General features: G+C 41.3%; 1 protein-coding gene across 1 annotated transcript in view; it reads left to right on the top strand.

The window, feature by feature from the left end:
- Positions 1-25,243, top strand: part of SHISA9 (shisa family member 9) — a 264,540-nt gene that overhangs the window by 212,834 nt on the left and 26,463 nt on the right. Inside the window, 1 exon segment of the mRNA XM_075069052.1 lies at positions 22,262-22,417. Within this exon segment, the coding sequence (XP_074925153.1) occupies positions 22,262-22,417 (156 nt within the window).

The raw sequence follows: 25,243 nt of genomic DNA on the forward strand, positions 1-25,243 counted from the left end.
TAGGGTCTGATAGACTGGACTCTAGCCCAAGCCTGTACATATATACTGCAGTTTTATAGCCCCCACTGCCCAAGCCCCACAGGCCCAAGTTAGATGACACAGGCCAGTAACAGGTGTTTAACTGCAGAGTAGACATACCCTAAGAGAGAAATCCTGGCCCCACTGACTTCAGTGGCAAAACACCAATTGACTTCATTAAGGCCAGGATTTCAGACTAAGTGTAAGTGGAAGGGCTTGTAGGATTTGGCCCAAAATGTAGAAATACTGATTTTCTGAAAAATCTGTTTATCTTCTCCAATGTGTGGTGTTCTTTGGATAGCAACACGTATCAAGCATTACAGCTCCAGACATCCACTAGCAGATGAATATAAATAGAAGAGCCACAAGAATGATTAAAGGATTAGAAAACATGCCTTATAGTGATAGACTCAAAGAGCCAGAGGTTATACAATCATTCCTTCTGGCCTAGGAATCTATGAAAAGAGTTGGAGATCTTGCTCTCAGCAGTATAACTCATTTGCACACAACAGCTCCTGCACCACAGCATCACCATCTTCTCCTCTGACCTCATTTCAAATTCAACCGATAATATTTGAGGTATTTAAGGGATTTATGAAGCTTAGTATTATGAAATTACTTCAAAAAGTTCAGGAAACAGGTATGTATTTGAGTCTCCCTTGCTGAATTCTATTGTTTCAGGGGAAAATCCTGCTATCCTTACTGAGGTGAAAACTCATGATCATGTGTGCTGGATGCACAGTTGAAGTCTGTAGCAGCTTTGTCTCAATAAAGAATGCAGATCAGGCCCTTTTACTGTAATAATGCGAGTGAGTACTACTTTCAGCCTCGAAAAGTGGCTGTGTTTAACATTTCAAATAGATGTGTGTTTAGGACTCCAAGCCAATCTGGCTATAATAAAATAAATAAAAATAAATCTCTTGTGTTTTCCTTTTATCATAATAAAAATTCAAGTCCTTTCACCAATCACTATCAAGTGGACATATGCATGTGTAATAATTACAAAAATGCTCTCTGTTTTGCTATGAACAGAAATGGCTAAGCAAAGGGCATTCATCCACCCATGTGAAGAACAAATAATGCAAAACATATGCAGAAAAATCTTTAGTTCCCTCTAGTTGAATCAGCAAGATATGGAAAAATCCTATGATCACTGAGCACTGCCAAGGCCAGATTGTTTTCTAATTGGCAATTAGGTTCAGATTTATCTCCCTTCTGGTTCTGGAGGTATGCAGGGAATAGGATACATTCTGACTGTATTTATGCATAAGAAAGATGTCTCAGATGGAGCTGTGGAAGTTTTCTGTATGATAATCTGAAACTAGGCAAGACTCACCTGATTTTGCTACTATCCAGACGTGTACTGGTCTTTGTGAAACTTGGAAAGAACCTGAACGGAGTTTGAAGACAACCTTGGCTGTCATTTCCAGTGAACAAAATCTAGCATTTTTAAATGTTTCATTCTGAGTTTTAATTACAATGCAAAAGTCACAAGAAAGTGAATCCACCTGAATTAAAACTGGAAAAGAGGTTCCCGCAAACCAATGGGAATGGAAACTGTCACATTTCCATGGCTGTAGTTACAGGAACTCACATGATGCCCATTCACACCAACTTTGTCCAGTCCTACAAATAGGTCATACATATTTCTTATTATTTTCTGCAAGATTTAGGATTAAAATTGGTAGCCCTATCATAAACCATATCAGCCCTCAGGAGAAATGTTGCTTTGATTTCTACCCTTGCTTTTGTGTATACACTTCTCTTTACCTTTTACATGCAGTGACTCACTCAAAACAACAACAGCAACTTATATTTAAAAAAGGCAAACTCAATAAGTGCAAAATGTATTTCTTCTGGCATGCAGTGACCTATGTACAAAAGAACATAACAGATAATTAGAGGCTCTCTGTAGATACAAGTGACTCTGCCACATATTGAATTTAATCTAAAAAAGCATGCTGCTGCTACAAAATGAGGGGTTCTTTTACTGATTTTTTTCCCCACAGTAAGTGACCATACTCTGATATAGGCATCTGACTTCCTGGCTCTAAAGCAGTATTCAGCATGGACTGTACAGTATGTAATATGAATAAATACTGCATATACTGTACTGACAAAAAAATCGTAGTTGCTGGTAGACATTACCACTACATTCCTCTCTTTTACAGTATTATTTAATTTGGTTTTCTTCTTCATTTGACAAAATAACTGCATATGTTTATATAGTACATTTCATTCTAATGGAACCAAAAACATTCTTAGTATTAACTTGTAACACAGTAGCACCAGAGGCCCCAACTGGTATCAGGGCCCCTTGTGCCATGCACTTTACAAACAAACATTAAAAGACAGTCTCTTCCCCAAAGAAATTAGTTTAAATCATACAAGACAGACAAAAAGGCAGTATTATTATATTGACTTGCAGATAGGGAACTAATGAGGAGAGAGATTAAAGTTTCAATTTTCAAAAGCATCTAAAGAATTTAGGAGCACAGTTCCCATTAAAAACATCCTCTGAAGTGTCTTGCGAACAAGAGAGGGTTGGTCTATGGCACAGCTAGGAAATGAATCCAAGTCATAGTTTCATGCCTTCATCACAAATCCATTCTCTCTCTCTCTCTCTCTCTCTCTCTTTTTGTAGAAGGAAGAAAAAAGCAGCAGCTAACTTACAAATTAAAACTGAACAAAGGGATCACTTCACTCATGAAAAAAATCAGTCTATTCTAGGCTGAAATGTGGAAGCTGTTTAATAGCTCACAAAAATAGTTCACAAAGGTTTAGGGCAGGATTTGAAGAAACCAGAGAGGGAATTAACATATAAAAGCATTAATATAATCGCCCAAAATGTTATGTCAGATTGCATCTTTAATATTTACTATTAAATTATTGCAATCTTTATCCTGTTGAACTACTGCAATCTTTAATAATCCTGAAAAGGGACTGTTAGCTGTAGTATTTGTGGTTGTAAATATATAAAATGAGGTCATATTTTTTAAACATACTATTAATTAAAGTTGGAAGTAAAATGTATTAAAGAGAAAGAGAAACACATTTACCGAGTATGGAGTTTCTATGGGAAGTTACAGTAGAGTCTCTAAACCGAAACAGAGATTATATAGAGTAACAACATGTGAGAAACAACAGAGTTTTGACAGAATTAATTCAAGGACATGGCCTTTGGTGACAAAGCTAGTTTATATGCATCCAAATAGCAAAGCTTCTAGCACATTCTCCTTGAGGCAGAGACCTTGCCTCTTTCTGTGTTTGGAAAATACCTACCACACTGTGGATGCTACCAGCAATAAATAAATAATCGTTGAGTTGGAAGTTAAGTTTTTCATAACTGAGTCTATGTGTCACTAAGAAAGTCCATTGTCTCAGTCAGCTGTGCAGGGAGTTTTGTTTTAAGGACCAATACACTCCAGGAAGCTGACAGCCACCGAGTCCTCAAGTGAAATCATAACTCCACTGAAATCACTGGCTAAAGTCTCATTGACTTCAATGGGCCCAGGGATGTCACCTCTTCAAGGTGCTGAGCATTTAAGTGAATAAATAGAAGTTAATGGGAGCTGAGGGCATTCAGCATGTTGTAGGATTAAGCATTAAGGCACAAAGGAATTTTTCCATTGACTTCAGTGCATTTGGGGCCAGGGTGTAATGGAAGGAAGTATAGGAATGCTGTTGCCAAAATCCTTTCCTTACCAGGAAGAGGAGAAAAGAACATAATGCAAACCATATGGGTGCGTGTGTCTGTTAAGGCTCCAAAAAAGCAGTGTTCTCTGAAGGAATTCAGAGAAAGTCAGACACACACTGCATTTCATTAAAAATATTGTATTCAAAGTGATGACATAATATATGATTACCAGAAACAATTGAGAAACGAAGTGCCAATGCTGATATTTTGTTTTCACATATTGGCAATGGATGCAGAACAATTTTATACAATTGTTCAAATGCACAAAGAACATGAACTTATAGTGTAAAACTGCATCTAGGGAGAAAGTCACCCCAGCACAGAGCTTATTCATCTGTTCATCCTGTATGCCATATTCATCATGGCCTTGTATTGACCCTCTACACAGAGGTAGAGCTCACCCTAAATGAGCAACCACGAAAGGAGTAGTAACCACCTGGGAAGGGGGACAGCAATAACTAGGGAGAGTAAACGAAGTCTGGGGCATGAATGGAATTTTATCATTTCCCCTTCTGCCAACCCAGTTTACTTTTTGGAGATGATGTAGGATTGGCTCCCAAATCTTCTTGTGGTCCCTAAGAGCATTCACTACCATCCTATGGAGATGTAAGCACAAAGTGGAAGCTGGCAGATCAGTATACTGCAGTGCAACATCATTGTTAATCAGTATCAAGTGCTACGTAGAGTGTGGTAGCTCTCCATTCATCTTTTTGTACCAGGTCTTTGTGGCCTCAAAATAATGAGCATTTGATCTAGTTAAAATGTTACAAAACGCTGAAACAACCATTTCTGTTGAGCATCCATTTATCAAGAGGGCAAAGGTCCAATTTTGAAAGCTTTTTAGATATAGTGAACTAGCTGATCTTATCCTGCAGACTAGCAAAGGACTGAGCAATGGGGATCTCTTATTTGGACTGTAATTCGCTAAAGAAATTAAGGCATCTAGGTCACAGATACCAGACAATAGTACACTGCCCAGTTTAGAAAAGATAATATTACAACCTGGTAAACATTCACGAAAACTATGCATGCAGTATAGGAATCTGGGAGAGACGGTCAGTGCTGTATACTGGATGTAAAGAATGGTGTTGTGACAATGAAAGGTGGAACTGGAGCTTCAGAGACTGGCAGTGGGATAAAGAGGCCTTTTACCTCCATGTCACCAATTCAAACACAGCTCGTATTTGGCAGTGATTGAATGTTATTAGCAGCTAATGACTATTCAGTGGCCTTTGTGAAAGGAGTTGGTGATCTCAACTACTTTTCAGTGACCATATTACAAAAAGCACCTTCTAAAGGGAAACACAAATTAGCACCATCCTCTCTGCAGAATGAATGGATGGACAGTGACTGAACTATTTTTCACTCTTAGATGTGGTCCTTCCACCTGCATACATTGAAAGGTATTGTTGGCTAAATGTAAGTAGGTTAAATGACTTGTTTACAATCTTTTTATTATCTAGTCAATATGCGTTACTCTCTCATATGAATAAAATCTTTGGTTTTACTCTGGATTCGCAGTGTCCTTTAATTAACCTACTGTAGTTATTTTGTCAGCTTTAGGGTATGTCTACACTACGGGATTATTCCGATTTTACATAAACCGGTTTTGTAGAACAGATTGTATAAAGTCGAGTGCATGCGGCAACACAAAGCACAATAATTCGGTGGTGTGCGTCCATGTACCAAGGCTAGCGCCGATTTCTGGAGCGTTGCACTGTGGGTAGTTATCCCGTAGCTATCCCGTAGTTCCCGCAGTCTCCCCCGCCCATTGGAATTCTGGGTTGAGATCCCAATGCGATGATGGTGCAAAACAGTGTCGCGGGTGATTCTAGGTAAATGTCATCACTCATTCTTCCTCCTTGCAAGCAACGGCGACAATTAATTCACACCTTTTTCCCTGAATTGCCCTGCACGACGCCATAGCATGGCAACCATGGAGGCCGTTTTGCTTTGTCACTGTCACCATATTGTACTGGATGCCGCTGACAGAGGCGGTACTGCAGTCTACACAGCAGCATTCATTTGCCTTTGCAGGTAGAGAGATGGTACCATCGTCTGTACCGTCTGCTGTGCCATGTAAACTTGGCGATGAGATGACGGTGTCATTGTTCGTACGTCTTGCTGCTTCATGGGTGCTCCTGGCTGGCCTTCGCTGAGTTCGGCCGGATCGCAAAGACAAAATTGAATGGATCCCGGGTTATCCCTCCTTATGTTTTATCTAAAAATAGAGTCAGTCCTGCCTAGAATATGGGGCAAGTGTACTAGGAACCAGTGTATCAGAGAACCAGAGAGCAACAGCGCTCTGTGTCAGATCCCACAGAAATGATGAGCTGCGGCCATTCATGGGGGTGCCCCTGCAACAACCCCACTGTTGCTTCCCTCCTCCCAACCTTCCTGGGCTACCCCCCATTTGTGTGATGAAGTAATAAAGATGCAGGAATAAGAAACATTGAGTTTTAGTGAGGTAAAATGAGGGGGAGGCAGCCTCAGTGCTATGATAGTCCAGGCAGGACATTAACGGTGGGGGGAGAGGAACCCGCCTCCCCTGCTATGACAGTCCAGCAGTACAGAATCTTTTCTTTAGACATGAAGATGGAATCAGCCCCAGTTGCTATGATGAGGACGGTTATCAGCCGTTCGTACCATCTGTGGAAATGACTGGAGTCATTCCTATTTTACCCGGTGCCTGGCCGACCTCACCTGAGGACAGCCAGGAGCACTCACGGGTTGATGACGAGCGGCTATTCAGTCCTTTTGTATGTACCATCTGCCACTGGGGGGAGGGAGAGGATGCTGCTGTTCAGTGCCGCAGCACGCGTCTACCAGCGATGCAGTAGACATAGGGTGAATTGAAAAAAGTCAAGAAACAATTTTTTTGCCTTTCTTTCATGGGGAGGGAGGGGTGGTAAATTGACAAGCTATTCCCTGAACCACCTCGGACATGTTTTTGACCCTTCAGGCATTGGGAGCTCAGCCAAGAATGCAATACTTTTCGGAGACTGCGGACTGTGGAATAGCTGGAGTCTCAGTACCCTCCTCTCCATTGAGTGTCCATTGATTCTTTAGCTTCGTTACACTGTCACACAGCACTGTGCTGTGGACTCTGTATCAATAGCCTGGAGATTTTTTTCAAATGTTTGGCATTTCGTCTTCTGTAATGGAGCTCAGATAGAACAGATTTGTCTCCCCATACGCAATCAGATCCAGTATCTCCGTACGGTCCATGCTGGAGCTCTTTTTGATTTGGGACTGCATCGCCACCCGTGCTGATCAGAGCTCCACACCGGGCAAACGGAATGCAATCAAAAGTTCGCTGGTGCTTTCTGTTACCTGCCAGAGCATCCGAGTTCAGATTGCTTTCAGAGCGGTCACAATGGTGCACTGTGAGATACCGCTGGAGGCCAATACCGTCGATTTGTGCCACACTAACCTAATCGACATGGCAATACTGATTTCAGCACTATCCTCTCGTTGGGAGGAGTACAGAAACGGTTTAAGAGCCCTTTATATCGATATAAGGACCTCGTTGTAGACGGGTGCAGCGTTAAATCGGTTTAATGCTAAATTCGGTTTAAACGCGTAGTGTAGACCAGGCCTTATCACCTGGTGTAAAGCCTATCTTAGTGAATTTTCTCTTTTTTTGTAAGAAAATATATAATCTCAATTCTCACTCAAGTGACTGAAGACATTTAAAAAACCATTGAAACTTGAATCTCTAAAGCAGTACTTTTTTTTTCTTCTCTCTCATTTATTGAAATATGTTCATGTTGTCCTTTTACCAGCTAAGCTGTCTTCTAAGAAAGGCCTTTACAGCATCCAAATAGAACCGGGTCATCTCTATGCTAGACATCAATGTATGTGCATGGACTCTATTGATCACAGAAAAATTCCAAAAAGAGGTCTTAAATAACATGGGGGCTGAGACACCAACTACCAGCATTGCCTTTTAAACCTGAAAGCTGAAAAAAATGGGACATGATTGAAATGGTAAAATTCCTCACACATGCTAGCAGAGGTTAGCAAAAGGGATAACATTCTAGTGGATATGGGGCAATTAAGAGCAGGCTTTGTCCCCATCCCACTATTTATTTTGTACCTTCCTACTTATTGTTTTATATGCAATATTGAGAGAGGCAATAATGTGTGACTTGAGAATCATCTTAAAATACTAGTAAAATAGCATCTGTCATAAGACTTTTTTATTTTAAAGTGGTGAAAACTTTGATGAAATTTCGTCCTTCTTTCACCAACTACAGAATTGGTTATTTTGTCCCACTTTTAAAATGAAGGAAATTCAATTTTTTTTAAAAAGGAAATATTAAAAAAACCAAAGACCCCTCCCGACCTTTTTTTTTTTTTTTTAATTTTCCAGATCTTGTACTTAATGGCCACACAAAAGGCAAATAAGGTGTCTTACCTTTGACTGAAAATGTAATCAACAGATATTCTAAGAACTGTTGGTGCATAAGCATGCCCTATGACAGAAATGTAACTCATCTTCAACTACTGGCCACATATACAGCTAGCAAAACAAACTCAGACTGAAACAAATTAATAGCAATGCAACAACTGAAAAGACCAAGGAATCTTAGGAAGTTCACATGTGCCTCTTTTCAAACAATGGTTTCAACTGTCTGTGAGGTTCCATAATAACTTATTTCCTAGGCAGGATGTTTATAAATGGCTCTCTGGAAAAAAAGGTAATTTGGCCACATATTTGTGTTATATTTACCTTTGTCCCGTATATCTGCTTTCATCCTACCTCAACTGTTGCTTTAACGGCCTAAAGCAAATAAAGAGACCAAAAATAGGAGGAAAGGAAAATGTTCTTCCATTGGCAATTTTCATTTTAAAATGCACCTGTCTTCCACCTTCCCCCATAATTCTGACTGTTTTGTGCAATTTCCATGCATACACTCAGATAAAATAACATTAGCTATATGGGAAACAAATTGAAAAAGCAACTCTTCAAATGAGTGATTTAGATCATAACTAACTAGTTAAATGCTCAGCAATTGCTTTAAGTAAAAGGGCTACATTTATGTTAAGTTTGGGGTTGATCAGAGAAAAGGACAGAAAGCAAAAGATTCTAGCATAATTCAGCTTTAAAGGTTATTTTCTTAAAAAACAATTTACTTAGCTGAAGAGTCAAGAAGTCAGGATGTCCCTTTAAAAAAGGCATAGAAAAACATGAATCCAAATAGTAAGATGCATCACCCAAGCATCAGGAATCTGTATCTAAAGGGTGACAAATTGTGGCTATTTCTTTCAAGGTTGAGCAGTGATTCTCCACTGCTTTTAAGAGCATTCTCCGAGTTTTTGTATGTATGTGGAACAGGAGAGAATATGCCCAGATCTGGACATTAAAGCATCATATTAGAACACAAGCACAATTTTCACTGACATGAACTGAGTTACACCAGGAAGGTATATGGTTCAGGCAGCTCCATTACCAATGCCCAAATGTAACTGAAGACAGAATATGTCCCTTACAGTATATTCCACTTATGTAGGATGTGATTAAATTTGGGTAAATGTTTTAATAAAACACCTCCCAATTAGCCAATTTAGCTATGATGATAGCGAATGGTAATGACTACTGCTTAATCAGGGCAGTAATCGGCATTCATTCTGCTTAACGGGGATGCATTTGGCCTATGTTAAGAAGTTAAGTGATGCTGAATTGGATCAGAAATTTTAAGATGCAGTGAGAATCATTTTTATTCTTGTAATTTTTATTCCATATAGCACATTATTTCATTTAAAATCTCTCAAATGGTCTCAAATTAATCAGGCCAGCTGCCCAATTCAGATGCCAGGCTGCCCACTGAGGTGTCCCAAGTAAAATATTTTAATGTGTTCAAACTGTAAGAAAATCTCTTCTGCATCAGTTGGTGGCCAATAACCACTAATGAAAAAATAAAACCACCACCTCCGTACACACTCTTTCCACATTCAAATTCAAATGCAAGTAAGGCAAAGAAACACAGAAAAATGCCAAAGGTTATAATAAGACCATCACAATGCCATTCTAAAGCAGAAGTTATAGTATTACTGGCAGGAAAATGTTTGCAATAAGAGACAAAATACAGTAGGATAATGAAGCATAGAACTAGGTGGCACATTTCAACCACACTGCTAGTATTTCTAGGAATGGACAAAACTGTTTGATTTAAAGAACAGCTGACACCTCATGGGAAAAATGTATAGAACATTCTGCTTAGCAACAATTCAGCTTTATAAGTCAAATTTTCTGAATTTGTCTTTTCTTAATTTGCATAGCTAGGGATGTTCGCAGTGCTCAAAGTGTGTGTAGCTGCTGGAGAAAAAGGAAGATGAAGACAGACAAAAATGTGGGTGGAGTAAGAGCACAGCATCATTTTTTTGTACCCCACAACCATTCTCATCACAATTCAAGCACTGGAGATTGGTATGAAAGCAGAGACTTTTTATCCGAAGACTTTAGTGCCCTCTTAAAATGTTGTAATCCTCTGTTTGCGAAGTCACAATGGGTGCTTGGGAGAAGATTACAATGTCACAAATCTGATCAGAGGATTACAGCTGCTTCAGGTGAGGAATAAATAAGAGGAGACTGCAAAATCCTCAGTGACAAAGATCCTGTTTTCATAAAGATAAATGTCCATCACAAAAGGGAACATGATGTCACATGACAAGAAGTCTATATGAAAAGTTATCTGTAAAACCAAGTCCAAACTAAAGTGTATTTACATACAACAGAGCAGAGAAAATAGAAGGCGAGTCCAATGGTATAATACAGTGCACAGGGAGTATAAAATCAGCAACTATGTAGAAGACATAGGCTCCTAGCCAATTTAGTCACAAGACCGATGCTGTCCCACTCCCACACCTCCTTGGATGGTAGCAAAACAAACAACTGATATCACAGAACTCGATTTGACTCCTACACATTTGGAGCCTAACCAGATACTAGGAGCCCATCATAAAAACCACCAAGGGCCCTCAATTCCTAAGTTAATGAGCGCTGAAGGTATTCAGTACCGAACAGGATCAGTCAATCTCTAGTTCACTGGAAAGGGAAGGGAAGCTGTATTCTCCAGTAATCTAGCTTAATCAACATACACAGATACAATTTTATAGATAGATAGATGATAGATTTTGTCTTTTATCCCACTGGCACCCTGTCACACGGTTTAGGTCTCACATGCAAGAGAATTATATATGCTTTAAAAAAAATCCTTTCCCATGGATTTAAATGAAGAGCCTTAACTGCATGCTTACTGAGAAAACTGTACATCAACACAGGAACATTCTCTACTCACCCCTCATTGAGCTCAGGTGGAGATGGAGGCCCATGATTCTTTTGAGTGGCAAAAGCATACTGGAAAAATGGTCTGTTCCAGCATGTCAAATCCTGTGTTTCCAGTCAGGCACATGGGAGCCATTAGAGAGTAGACTGCAATTTGCCCCTTCTGCCAGTGGAATTCCGTTTCTTTCTGTCTGAGGAAATGTGCTTGGTGACAGGCCCAGACACCCTAGTCTGCCATGTCAGTCAAATGGGAGCCCTCTCCTGCTAGGAAAAGTGGCACCAAAACTCATCTGGGAGCCTGTGTCATTCCATTAGCATGGACATGATTAAACAGCGAGTTCTTTGCATTAACTCTGTTTGTGACAGGACACAGTGTCAGAAATGGGAAACTGGCCTGTAGTAAGTTCCCTGCCCCCAGCTATCCCATATTTGGGAGAAAAACAACTTCTGCTCAGTGTGCAGTTATGGTTTGGGGGAAAAAAGGAGCGTACAAGACATTTTACTGCATAAGGAACTGGATGGCAAATTATATGGATGACATTATAATGCAATGGTGCAGCCTCGTCTGGAGCAATGTGCACAGCTCTGGTTACCCCATCGCAAGAAGAATGCTGCAGATTTAGAGGGGGTTCAGAAAAAGGTAATCAAAATGCTCAGGAGCATAGAAAACCTTTCATATGAAGAGATACAGAAACGACTGAGATTATTTACTTTAGAACGGAGACAAAAGAGGAAATGAAAGAAGTATATAAAATAATGGATGGTATACAGAAGGTAGGTCAGAAGAGCAGAAGCTCCCAGTCTCGTAACACAATAGCAATAAAATAGAAAGGCAGACAACTCAAAACTGATAAAAAGAAATACTTTTGCACTAAACAGTTACACTGTGGAACACATTGCTACAGGATCTTGAGGCCAAGAACTTGGTAAAATGAAAAGTCATATTGAAGGATTACATGGATTACAAGAGCTTTCAGAGTTGTAACAGTTACTGCAAACAAAGTTTTTTAAAGGATTAAAAACTTCACACACTTCAGGCCTTAAACTAATCTCCAACTATTAGAGGTTAGGAGGCCATCATATGAGGCAGTTTATTCGACATCTGTGTACTGTGGGATTTTTGCAGTTTCCTCTGATTGGTACTGGTCAGTGCCAGAAACAAGATACTGGACTAAACAGACTATGTGTTTGACCCAGTATGGCAAAGTCCTATGGTAAGCAACTAGATAACCAAAGACTCCTGCTTTTGTGACCTCTCCTGTCACAGTCACACACACATGTTCTTGATAGAGGATACTGCAGCTCTAGAGTGAAACACGAGGAGTCTGAGAATCCACTTCTGAACTGGAATATCCTTTACAAATAGGCCATCCACTGTACAGCTGGTAGAGAATGTAAGATGGCACCTAAGTAAAAAACAACTAACAATGCAAAAGCATACCTGCAAGAAAAGAGAGAGGAAAAGCAAATAAGATCTAGCCATAGGAAAGGATGCACAAATAAGCTGGGGGGAAACCAAACAGGGTCAGTTCAGCTAAAACTGGGGCCACCTGCAAAGTCATAAGATTAAGTACTGAGGCTGCAAGGCTTGTGATTGAGTAGGTGGCACGCGCCCCCACCACAAACCACTTTGCAATGCCAACTTGGGCGCAGAGGGTTAGTCTCACAGATGAGTTGAGGGCAACAGATAATAAGTGTGTGTGTGTATGTGTGTGTAATTAGTATGCAGAATGTTCCTTACATAATATCCTGAACTGCACTGCAACAAGAGTGAGTTTACAGGGAGCTTATGGTGTTATAACCAGGGAGTTCACAGTCAGCCTCAAAGCGGTTCTTCAATACTGCCTCTAATATCACACTAGCAGTTCAACCTATCCCAGGTGTGGTGGAGTCTCATGACCCCGTGGCTTGCAGGTTTGGCAGCCCTGGCTGAACTGGCCCTGCAAATAAGGCAAAGCTAAATGCACAGTACAGAAAAGGACAAAGAGGGAAAAGGAAATAAATGCACATGTGTATGTGTTTGTGGGGGGGTGTTGTCTACAAACACTCTTCAATCACTCAGTCTAAATCTCTGAAAACGTCCAACTAATCTTAAATTTTGCTCTGAATTTGCTTGTTTGTCTCTTTTTCACCTGACTTCCTGGTCTCTTTTCCTGTCCTCATTTCCTTTTTGTATGTGCCTGCAGGTGGTTTTCATAGCAAAATCTTGCTCTGCTTTTCTGCCCTTCCACTCCCTCCCCCATTTTGTTTTGTTATATTGCCTGTCTCATTTGCTCTTTTTCTCATGTCTTCAACTGCTCATTTACTAATAAATTCTATTTTACGCCTATGTATTTTTTTCTTCATTTTCTTTGTCTCCAAGCACAGAATAATTGACTTTTCTGCTACAGAAGGAAGTGAATCCTCAGGCCACTCTACAGAATAGCTTTCATTCTCAGAGAGTTGAAGAGAAGGAAGATTTTAATAATGATCTATTCCTGAGCTTTAGGAAGATTCAAGGCAGACCACATGTTGAACAAACTTATTATTGCTATCAGGGTACTGGCATATCTCTCCCTCTCCCTCTCCCTAACCCTAAAATCAGGACAGCTTAACACCAATACATAAGCAGGGTAAGCTGCACAATACATTTCTCAAATAAGAGTGATGTGGGGGGAATTTATCAGCCCCTCACATATTGGGCATCTATTTTGTGTTTAATGATTGCTTGATATGCCCATCACTGCATCTCAGCAAAAGGCTGAAATTAGATATGACACTACCATATCTGAATCAAATGCAGCTTATATTGTAATAAACTGTAGCCATGTATTTCAGTGTTGTCCATATGCCATGTGAAAATCCCCAACAAGCGCAGGGATTAGAAAACAGATGCATTAGCTCCAAAAGTACTTCCACTTTCAAAATCTCCATTAGTTGTATAGTGTCTGAGACACACAGCAGAGTAGTCTGATACTATCCCATAGAAAGTTGTGGTGCACAGTCACTGTACCCAGTTTATTAAACCACAAAAAAAGACCCTTCACCTGTTGGGACTGTGATGAGATGCTGGCATCTTAGCTTCTAAGGTTCTTTGCTCTCCCCTTTCCATTGCTGAGAGAGAGTGGCAGAATTTAGTTGTATTTCTTCTCTCTCCCAAACTATTTAGTTGTATTTCTTCTCTCTCCCAAACTATCAGGTGGCTCAAGTGCTGCTTCCTTCCTGTCCAGCTCTTATCTAGATTTTCTCCAGAGACATAGGCTGCCTAGAGCACTGCTCTCCCTCCCGTTGGCTGCTCCCATGTCCAGGGCTTTTAAGGAAGGAAGGTAGCAGGCACAGCAGGCTTCTGCATCTGAAGAACCATCTGTCTTCTTGTCTGCCTCATTTGCTGCGCCAGCAGGTGTCTAGCTTATGTGTTGGTGAACTGCAGCACACTCCTTTCCTATTCTTCCTTCTTGTATTGGCAGTAGGGAGACAGAGGGCTAGCCAAACACACTACATTCTCACATGCCCTTGTGGACCAGACAGTCCAGGGGTTGCAGAGTCAACTCAGGTCAGCTGGCAGCATGATGTCAACTATTGTAGCTCCAGCAGCCAATGAGACCCATGGGTAAGTTCTTACAACATCATCAGTTACCACTAGGCTAAGTCTGACTATGCATGCTGGAGGTTTTGGTCATGGTGCAAATACTTTGACTCTGTAGTGCTCTTGTTTTTGGATTTTAAAAATAAATAAATAAATAAATAAATACTGGCAGCTGCACAGTGCCAGCCAGTTACATGGAGTCTCATGCTGGGCAACATAGCAGTGTTGGAATGCCAAACGTAATGTATCAACACAGTCCGAGCTTTGAGCTTGAAATTGTCCTGTTTGGTAGGCCAGCTATTTCCAAATAGCAATCAGAAAATACATGGCAGATGGATAGTCAGGATTCAATATGCCATTAGAGTTAATGGGTAGAACTAGTTGGGAATTTTTTCCTCAAAATCATCAAAACATCCTACTTTGACATTTTTTAAATGAAAAGTTTTAGTTTTTAATCCTAAATGGCTTCTTATTTTGAAATTACGGTTAATTTTTACCAAAAAGTTTAAAATTTTAAAAAGGTCAAATCAAAATGAAAACATTTTGGTTGACCCAACCAGAAAATTATTATGGATTATCAATTCACAACTTTCTGGGGGGATTTTGACTTGTCATCCCACTTCAAGATGGGATTTTTTTTTAAATAAAATCTCAAAGTCTCATTGGACAGAAAAATTGTTTCCTGCCCAGTTCTAATCAGGGGATTAGAGTTAGATTTCTGTGTCTCCTGGGACTACCCCTGCCACTGAAGCCTCATCTAGACTTGGAAAATAGGTTTCATTTTAAAACATGTAGCTAACACATTTTACCTAACACAATTTTAAACAGGACTTTGCCCTTAGTGTAGGTAGGGCAAGGTCATGTTGAAAACATTACTTGGTTGGAGTTAAACCTGGGCTCCCCCTAGTGGCTAGATTTAGACAGGTTTCAAAGTAGCAGCCGTGTTAGTCTGTATCTGCAAAAAGAACAGTACCTGTGGCACCTTAGAGACTTACTCTAAGGGTACGTCTACACTACGAGATTATTCCGATTTTACATAAACTGGTTTTGTAAAACATTGTCTAAAGTTGAGTGCACGCGGCCACACTAAGCACATTAATTCAGCTGTGTGTGTCCATGTACCAAGGCTGGTGTCGATTTCCGGAGCATTGCACTGCGGGTTGCTACCCCATAGCTATCCCATAGTTCCCGCAGTCTCCCCCGCCCCTTGGAATTCTGGGTTGAGATTCCAGTACCTGATGGGGCAAAAATCATTGTCGCGGGTGGTTCTGGGTAAATGTCGTCACTCATTCCTTCCTCCGGGAAAACAACGGCAGACAATCATTTCGCGCCCTTTTCCCCTGGATTGCCCTGGCAGACGCCATAGCACGGAAACATAATCCGGACCGCCCGTCAGCTTTTTTTTTTTTTTTTACTGTCACCTGTATGTGTCACTGGATGCCACTAACAGAGCGTTACTGCAGCCCTACACAGGAAGCATTCGTTTAGCTTTTGCATGATAGCAGAGACGGTTATCAGTCATTCTTGTACGTTGCTGCCATTGTAAATTGGCAGTAGGGATGAAGGTTTATCTGCTCATTCTGTCTGGTCTTGCTATGCTATCAATGGGGTGCCGCTGGCTGAGAAGGTCCGGCCGGGAGCGGCAGGCAACTCGGGAATTTGACTCCCTGAGGTCATCCCCTTTTCCTAAATCATCTGGTCAAATATGGGTTGCAGATAGTGATTACTAGAGTCCAAGTGTATCAGAAAGAGCAAAGCTGCATCGTGTCGAGCACCTTAGAATGATGAGCTACAGCCATTCACGGGGGGTGCCCCTGCAACAACCCACCCATTGCTCCTCCTCCCCAACCTTTCCTGGGCTACCGTGGCAGTGTCCCCCCATTTGTGTATAAAGTTATAAAGAGATGCAGGAAAAAGACAACTGAGTTTTGAGTGAGATAAAATGAGGGGGCAGCCTCCAGCTGCTTATGATAGTCCAGGCAGTACAGAATCTTTCTTAGACATGAAAGGGGGGGCTGACGGAACTCACCCCCACTTGCTATGATGAGGATGTTATCAGCCATTCTACCATCTCTGGGAATGACTGGGAATCATCCCTATTTACCCAGGTGCCCCGGCCAGCTCACTGAGGCCGCCAGGAGCACTCACGGCTCATGATGAGGACGGCTGCAGTCTACTGCACCATCTGCCACAGGGAGGGAGAGGAGTGGTACTGCTCTTCACTGCTGGCATGCATCGCATCTACCAGCAGCATTCAGTAGACATAAGGTGACATTCAAAGAAGTCAAAACGATTTCTTTCCCTTTTTCATGTGGGGCAAAGGGAGAAATGTCGAGCTATACCTCTGACCACGCCGGACATGTGTTTGAACCTACAGGCATTGGAGCTCAGCCAGAAATGTAAATATTTTCGGAGACTGCTGTGGACTGTGGGAAGCTGGAGTCTCCAGTACCCCTCCCTCCCCTCCATGAGCGTCCATTGATTCTTGGCTTTCCGTTACGCTTGTCACACAGCACTGTGTAGCCTGGAGATTTTTTCAAATGCTTTGGCATTCGCTTCTGTAACGGAGCTCGATAGAACGATTTGTCTCCCCAACAGCGATCAGATCCAGTATCTCCCACACGTCCATACTGGAGCTCTTTGGATTGGGACCTACATGCCACCGTCGTGCGATCACGCTCACACCGGGCAACAGGAAATTAATCAAAAGTTCACAGGCTTTCCTGTTTACCTGCACTGCATCCGGTTCAGATGCTGTCCAGAGCGGTCACAGTGGGGCACTGGGGATACCGCCTGCAGCCAATACGCAATTTGCGCCACACAACCCTAAGTTCCAATATGAAATCATTTATAGCGCCTACTGCCTCTCGTTGGGGAGGAGTACAGAAACCGATTTAAAGAGCACTTTATATCGATATAAAGGGCCTCGTAGTGTGGACGGGTACAGCGTTGAAATCGGTTTAAATACGTAGTGTAGACCAAGCCTAAGGTGCCACAAGTACTCCTGTTTTTTTGTAGATTTAGACAGTCACATTACCAGCATGATAGTTCACATTATATCCTTCTTAATTCCATAATAAGATTTTTCTGAATATCATTCAAATATTGGGGTAACCCATCTCTGTTAAATTGCTTATGTTTGGTGGGAAAAAGATAAATTGGCTCCATAGTGGCATTTGATTATCAAATTCACTCAAAGAAAATACAAGAAAGATTGCAACTGAATTAGAATTCAAACAGTTGAGAGACTCAAAATCTTGAAAATGCGACTGGCAGACTTACCACTGATGGTAATTTTGAGACTAACAAATGGTAGGATGCAGAATAAAGTGTGTGATCATAGACAGCTCAGATTTCCCTTTAAGTCTTGGAAATCCAGTCTAATGTAAAGGCTTTTATAAACATGCATCTTTTCCTTGCTTGTGCAATGTACTGTGTCTCAGTTTGGCCTTTTGCTTAATTAGCCTTTGTGTTAATGGCCAATTGAACGTGGAACTTGAATAATCTTTTCCATCCAACGATCTAGCTTTGCATCAGTACTTCTGTGTGAACGAAGGCTACTGTAGCAGAAAGTGAACAGCAATGAAAGAGGTTTTCTCATTAATCAAATTGAAAGTCACCATTTAGAATACTTCATGGCGTCAGACAAAACTGGCAAAGTAGAAATCAGATTCCAAAGACATACAAAAAATAGCTAATATATTTAATTATTAAATCTTCATAAATTGTTGAAGAGCTGAAAAGCAGCAACATTAACTCTGATAATAGCTTGGTATTAAAGCAGGACTTCAACACTTGGATGAACTTGGAAGAAAGAACATTTTTATACTTAAATCCATTTTCTTTGTCAGTGTTTTTCTATATTTCCCTTGTTGCTATTAAAAATGTTTCTGAATAAGCGTGACAGGCCTGACAGAGAAGTGGAAGCTAGACAAAGAACTGTGGCCACCTATACTTTACCTAAACTAGACAAGATTTCCACCATTGCAGGTCCATCAGTGGTAGCAACAATGAAATTGCTAGTGTAGCCATGCCACCAGTATTTTTACCACTGCATTATCTACACTCACTCTGAGGCCAGGTCTACACTGCGACTTTAAATCGGTTTAATGGCCGATATACCGATTTATCGCTGTATCCGTTCACACGACGTCGTCATTAATATCGAGTTAAACGGCTCCTTAAATCGATTTCGGAACTCCTCCCAAACGAGAGGAGTAGCGCTAAATTCGATAGTGATAACTCGGATTAGGGTTCGTGTGGACGGAAATCGACGTTATTGGCCTCCGGGCGGCATCCCAGAGTGCAGCACTGACCGCTCTGGACAGCAATCTGAACTCGGATGCAGCGGGCAGGTAAACAGGAAAAGCCCCGCGAACTTTTGAATTACATTTCCTGCTTGCCCAGCGTGGAGCTCTGATCAGCACGGCTGGCGATGCAGTCTGAAATCGAAAAAGAGCTCCAGCATAGACCGTACGGGAGATACTAGGTCTGATCGCTGTATGGGGAGACAAATCTGTTGTATCCAGCTCCGTTACAGAACACGAAATGCCAAAGCGTTTGAATAAAAAACTCCAGGATACACAGCGCTGTGTGACAAGCGTAACGGGAAGCCAGAGACTCAAATGGACGCTCATGAAGGGAGGGAGGGGGTACTGAGGACTCCAGCTATCCCACAGTCCACAGCAGTCTCTGAAAATTATTTGCATTCTTGGCTGAGCTCCCAATGTCTGTAGGTTCAAACACAGTGTCTGGCGTGGTTCAGGGAACAGCTCCTCAGTTTATTTCCCCCCACCACCACGTGAAAAAAAAAAGGGAAAGATTGCTGTGCTATGGCGTTTGCTCAATGCACTCCGCGAAAAAGGCGCCAAAGGGTTGTCTGCTGCCTTCACAAAGGGAGGGGTGAGGCTGTACCCAGCACCACCCGGGGCAGTGTTTTCTGCCCCATCAGGCACTGTGCTCTCAACACGGAAGTGGGAACTATGGGATAGCTGAGGAACAGCTACCCACAGTGCACCGCTCCTGAAATCGATGGTAGCTTTGGACCATGGACGCAAACAATCGATTTCGGGATCCCACTGTGGACGCGCTAAACCGATTTTATTAGATCTGTTTTGTAATATCGGTTTAAGCTAATTCGAAATAATCGTGCAGTGTAGACGTACCCTGAACAAGACTAAAGGAAATGTTAGTAAAAATGCTGATGCCCTATTAATAGCAATGCTCCCAAAAGTGGAGCTACAGTGTTGTTAGTGCAATGGCACGCGACTTCCCCCAAAAAGTCCAGTGAAGACTCAACCATAAAGGTACAAGCCAAATACTTGGGTGATACAGCTGGTTTGCAAAGAGAGCCCTGCTACTTTCAAAGCCATTTAGTACAAGCCATCAGAGTAAAAGGATTTCCTTAGCTGAGCCCAGACTCAGCAGAAAGGGAATGGATTTTCTTTAGCTCTAGCTCCTTGTGTGATAGTAGTCACTACAGTAATTCAGTCGCTAGGGGTCATTATTACAGTTGGTTGGGAATTTTCCAATCAAACTTTCTTTTGGGGGGTGGGATGAGGGGTGGAAAATGCTGATCTATCAAAACCAAAAATGTTTGCAGGAACAGGTTGGTTTCAATGAATTTACAGTTTAGAAAGTGTTTGGAAAAACTTTTAAAAGTTATCAGAATACCACATTTTGACATTTCAAAATGAAGTTCCATTTTTTATTTTGAAACTACTTTTCATTTTGAAATGTAAGTTAATTTACAGAAAAAATGTAAAAAAAATTGCAATGGAAACAAAATTTTTTGAAATTATTGGAATTAAACATTTGAATTGACTGAATCAATTTTTTTTTCAGCTTTTTGATTCACAATTTTTTTGAGATGTTAACTTTTTGTCCCAACTTGGGACAGTAAAAATGTTCAAAAATCCTCACGAAATGGGAATACCATTTTCCACCCAACTTTAGTCAGTATGCACTGATTACACTCCTGCTATTACCCCTTATTATATTCAGTGATAGCAAGAAGGAACATTCAGTTATTAGCAGGGGCGGCTCTAGGTATTTTGCCGCCCCAAGTACGGCAGGGAGGCTGCCCTTAGCAGCTTGCCTGCAGGAGGTCCCCAGTCCCACGGATTCGGTGGCACGCCTGCAGGAGGTCTGCCAAAGCCGCGGAACCTGCGGACCCTCCACAGGCATGCTGCTGAAGGCAACCTGCCTGCTGCCCTCACGGCGACTGGCAGAGTGCCCCCTGTGGCTTGCCGCCCCAGGCATGCGCTTGGCGTGCTGGTGCCTGGAGCCACCCCTGGTTATTAGATCATAGATTTGCCCAACCCCATCCTTCATTCACCGGGATGTCCTCTCTCAACTGGTTTATACAAATGCTAGGAGGAGGGACTTGATTGCATTTCTCCGTGGAGCTCCTGCTGATCCACTCAACTTTATTAGAGCACTATAGGCAGCCAGGTGGCTCCGTTCCCTTGCAATTCTGGCAGCTTCTGTAGGGGTATCTGGCTTCTGCCAGATCCTGTGGGGGAAGGTCCTTTCACTCCATCATAAGCTTTTTCTCCATTGCAACCCAGCTTTTCCTTCTACTTTGTCATAATCCTATGCCTGATGCTATGAGAGTTACCGTATTGTCACAAAGTCAGCATGATGGTTTCACTGCGGGAATAGGTAACAAAAATGAGCTGTTCTGTGAATGTTAAGAGTTCTGAAACTCTATATACTTGATAACAGCATTGTTATTTGATTGGCATACAGTTCAAAATACTGTAAAGCACACAGCTTGGTAGTAGACTCACCAAAAGGGAATGCTGACCATGTAGAAATCTAGCTTACTGGGAGAAGCATACAAGTCTGATTCATCTAGTTAGACAAGCTAAAATAGTGGTGAAGAAGCTCATTGTTCAAGCACGTACATTTTAGGGAGAGGGGGAGTAGTCATGCAGTATTCACTTATATAAAGGGACAAACTAGCCTGATAATGGATATAAAATCTGTACTGATAACGACAGTCCAGAAGCACTCACCACCTTCTGTTTCTAGACTTGAGGCAGCTGTTACAGTAAATGTTATCTTGTTCTGCAGCTATGATACCTATTATCAAGGGTGGTGGAGAGGAAGGAGAGGAAGAAAAATACAAATGGCCTCCTGCCTTTAGAGATGTATCAATTTTTAGAATGACCTCATTATTGGTCATTATCATCAAATGTTAATGATGGACCTGAACCAAAACTCTAGAGTCAAATACACCTGAACTTTAGGGTTCAGGTTGCAATATGGAACTAAATGCAAGTTTTGGTCCATATAATATATATACACTATATATATACACAGTATGTGTTCATTTTCTCTCTCTCATATTCATATATATACACATACATAAATAAACACTCCAAAACCATGCAGATAGTGCTGCAATGAACTCAGCTGTAGCGTATTAATAATCAATAGCTTTAAAATAATATTTACTAGTCCAAGTCTTTGTTCTGTTCATATATGCTGCTTTAACCATACCACGGCCCCTGTGAATATATTTACTGGGGCAGGTTAGATTGGCTGTATTCTAACACTAATTTGTTTTCTGGTAACACTGTGATACATTCACTCTGTCTAGTTTGTAATGCATAATGATGATCAAACCTAAAGATTTATTTTTTTAAAATGAGACTATCTTTTTCATTTTTATTTTTTAATACAGATGGTCCACAGATGAATAATGTGGTACCAACTTCTCCGCTCCTCCCTCAGATGGCACATCCACATTCATACCCCAGCATCGGACAGATCACAAATCCTTATGAACAACAGCCCCCGGGCAAGGAGCTTAACAAGTATGCCTCCCTAAAGGCAGTCGGTAAGTAAGAAAAATAACGCCTGGCTCCTCATTTAATTCAATACGTTGCATATTCTGGTGTCAGCTAACAATCAGCCTCTAAGTTAAAAAGAAATCCTTACTGTTCTGACCACTTAATTATAGAATTTGAGCCATTCTAATACTATTTCAGTTAGAAAGTACTCCATAAATTAACACTGAGGTTACTTTACAATTACCCATAAGGAAATTAAAACTAAGGATTTTGTACATGCACAGACACACAAACACTATTTTCAGTTTATACCAAATACTGCATTTCCACATACAAATCAATTGTGTACTGAGCAGGTTCTTAAGTAAATAGTTACCCAGTCTGTGCACTCAGATAAGGGATATGCAAGAATAGATGAATGTGCAAATTTAGAGAATACAATTTAGGCACCTGGTTTGTGTTTCCATACAGAAAGCATAACTATATACCTTCAGTCAGAATGACCTTTATTTGGAGCAATTAGCAGGCTATTGGTGTATTATGTAGGTGTGTTGTGAGGCCTCATGCCTTTAACCACCGATACATACACGATTGTGGCTTATTGCTGTCAGAGCAAGGCTCATTAATTTAATATATATTTGTTTTTAAAGCTCTTGAAAAGGCACTTTATATGGATGGGGGCAGCACAGGACAGATGGGGAATGCCGCGTACCCTTCGTTTATGGAAGTTATTTTTCTAATACATTTTGAGAGATGTAACATCCCCTATCACAACACTTAGGGATATGAACTGTTTGTTACCTTATCGCTTCTGTCCCCTTCTAGTCAATCAGAAAACAAAAATTAGGGATTCTGTCCATTCTTAGCTTCCCAACAATCCTTTCCCAGTTCCTATATATGGAAGTTAACACCATTGCCCCCTACATTTAGAACAGCATCAGACCTTCTGTTTTCAGAGGTGGCCCTTTGGCTCAGACAAATAGTTGTACAGCTGAGAAAACTCAGATATTCAAAGGAAGTCATCACACCAGAACAATTATTCACTGCAAGTTGAAATCTGAGCTTGTTGGCAAATGATTTTTCCATGCACACTCACAAGATGTGCTAGTCTGAGACCATGTTAATCATGTTTTACATTCAGGTGGGTTTTTACTAGAGGGATACAAAACCTGCCAGTTTCAGTTATTACCCAAAGTCTTCTCTTGAGCAGAGATGCCACTGGCAAACAACAAAGACTTTGATGCTGTTCTACATTTACACCAGTTTTGCCCTTTCATCTGGCTGTATACACCCACACGTAAATCGTAAAGTTCACTCAGATTCTAATCACTTTAGTTTTCCCTTTGCATTTGATGACAAGTGATTTAAGCATTGATCCAATTGTCTACAGCAGAAATGTAATAATGAGTGAGGTTTTCCTCTCTCTGTGGTACATGGAAACAAACCATAGCCATTTAAGGGCAGCTCACACTACATGATCTTTATGTTAGGAATTAGTTGAATACGCTTAATTCCCTTTTCTTGCAGAGAAACATTACTGTCAACTATTAGCAGTCGGTATTACAGTATGTAAATATCACCAATCATAACATGGTCTTAAAATCCAATTGATAAGATGTTTAGGCAATTGAAAAAGTGATGCATTACCAGCTGCAGTATTAAAGTTAACAGAGGTAAGGCAGCTGCTTCCTCCTGTAATATAGATGTCCTAATAATTTGGCTGCTTATTTCTAGCAGACAACTACTCAGCCTGCAGAGAACTTTATGTAAGGTACTATACGAGCTCTATTCTTAAAAACCTAGTGGTCCATAGTAATTCAGGGCACACAGTGCTGCACCTGCATAAAGTTTGGCACTTCAGACAAACTCAAGACTCCTGAGCACAAGACCTGCTAAACAAGAACAGTGCCATTGTTATTAATTAATGTGGTGTTAAAAGCACCTGATTCAGCACAAAGAGGGGGAAGGAACAGAGTTGAAATGGCCATCATTGACATTATATATTTTATTTAAATTGGAAAGGCTTTTACATAAGGAAATTTAAACAGCAGATTCAATGAGTCTCTCCGATCTAGGGTGACCATACATCTCATTTTAGCCAGGACAGTCCCTTTTTTAGGCCCTGTCCCAACTTTTTTTGTCAAAACTGAGGATTCATCAGTTGGCAAGAGCAAACTGGACAAATGCAGAGTTTTGTCAAAAAAATGGGGTGGGACCCCTAGTGGGGTGCAGAGGAACGTGCGGGTGGGGGGAGCGAGTGGCAACACCAGCACCACACTGGAGGGAGGGCTGGGAGAGTGGCTTGGGCCGACTGGCCCCACATGCAGGGGGGCTTGGACTGGCCTTGCACATAGGAAGTGGGTTGCGAGGGAGAGGGCTTGGTCCAGCTCCACTTGTCAAAGGAGTGGGGACCTCAGGCCAGCCCCATGTAGACAGGAGGCAGGGAGGGCTTGACCAGCCCTGCACGAGGGAGGAAGAAGGGGGCCTCGGGCTGGCTTATGGGATGTCTCTTTTTCCCTTTGGGAAAAGATTGTCATGCTACTGCTATCTAAATTCCTCCTACAAGTTCCATGGAAGAGGGGATTTTTTCTTCACTTTTAGCTGTTTTGTAGGGTAGCTATTTGATGCAGCCTCCAGTGCTGGGATTCTATTGAGTGTAGGCCAGGAACTAAAGGTCAAATTTGCCTTTGCCCACCAACTTGTGCATTTATTTATGTCTGTGTAAAACAGTACTATTCTGATGGGATAACATTTTACACCCACTTTGTACTCACTGTGATACAGCATGGCCAGAAGGCAGCATAAGAGTGTTAGCAGGGGGCCTTATTCCCTGCCAAGGGAGGAAGGTTTGCTTTAGATTAACTAGAACAGCT

Source organism: Chelonoidis abingdonii, chromosome 9, assembly GCF_003597395.2.
Source record: "Chelonoidis abingdonii isolate Lonesome George chromosome 9, CheloAbing_2.0, whole genome shotgun sequence".
Taxonomy (NCBI): Eukaryota; Metazoa; Chordata; order Testudines; family Testudinidae; genus Chelonoidis; species Chelonoidis abingdonii.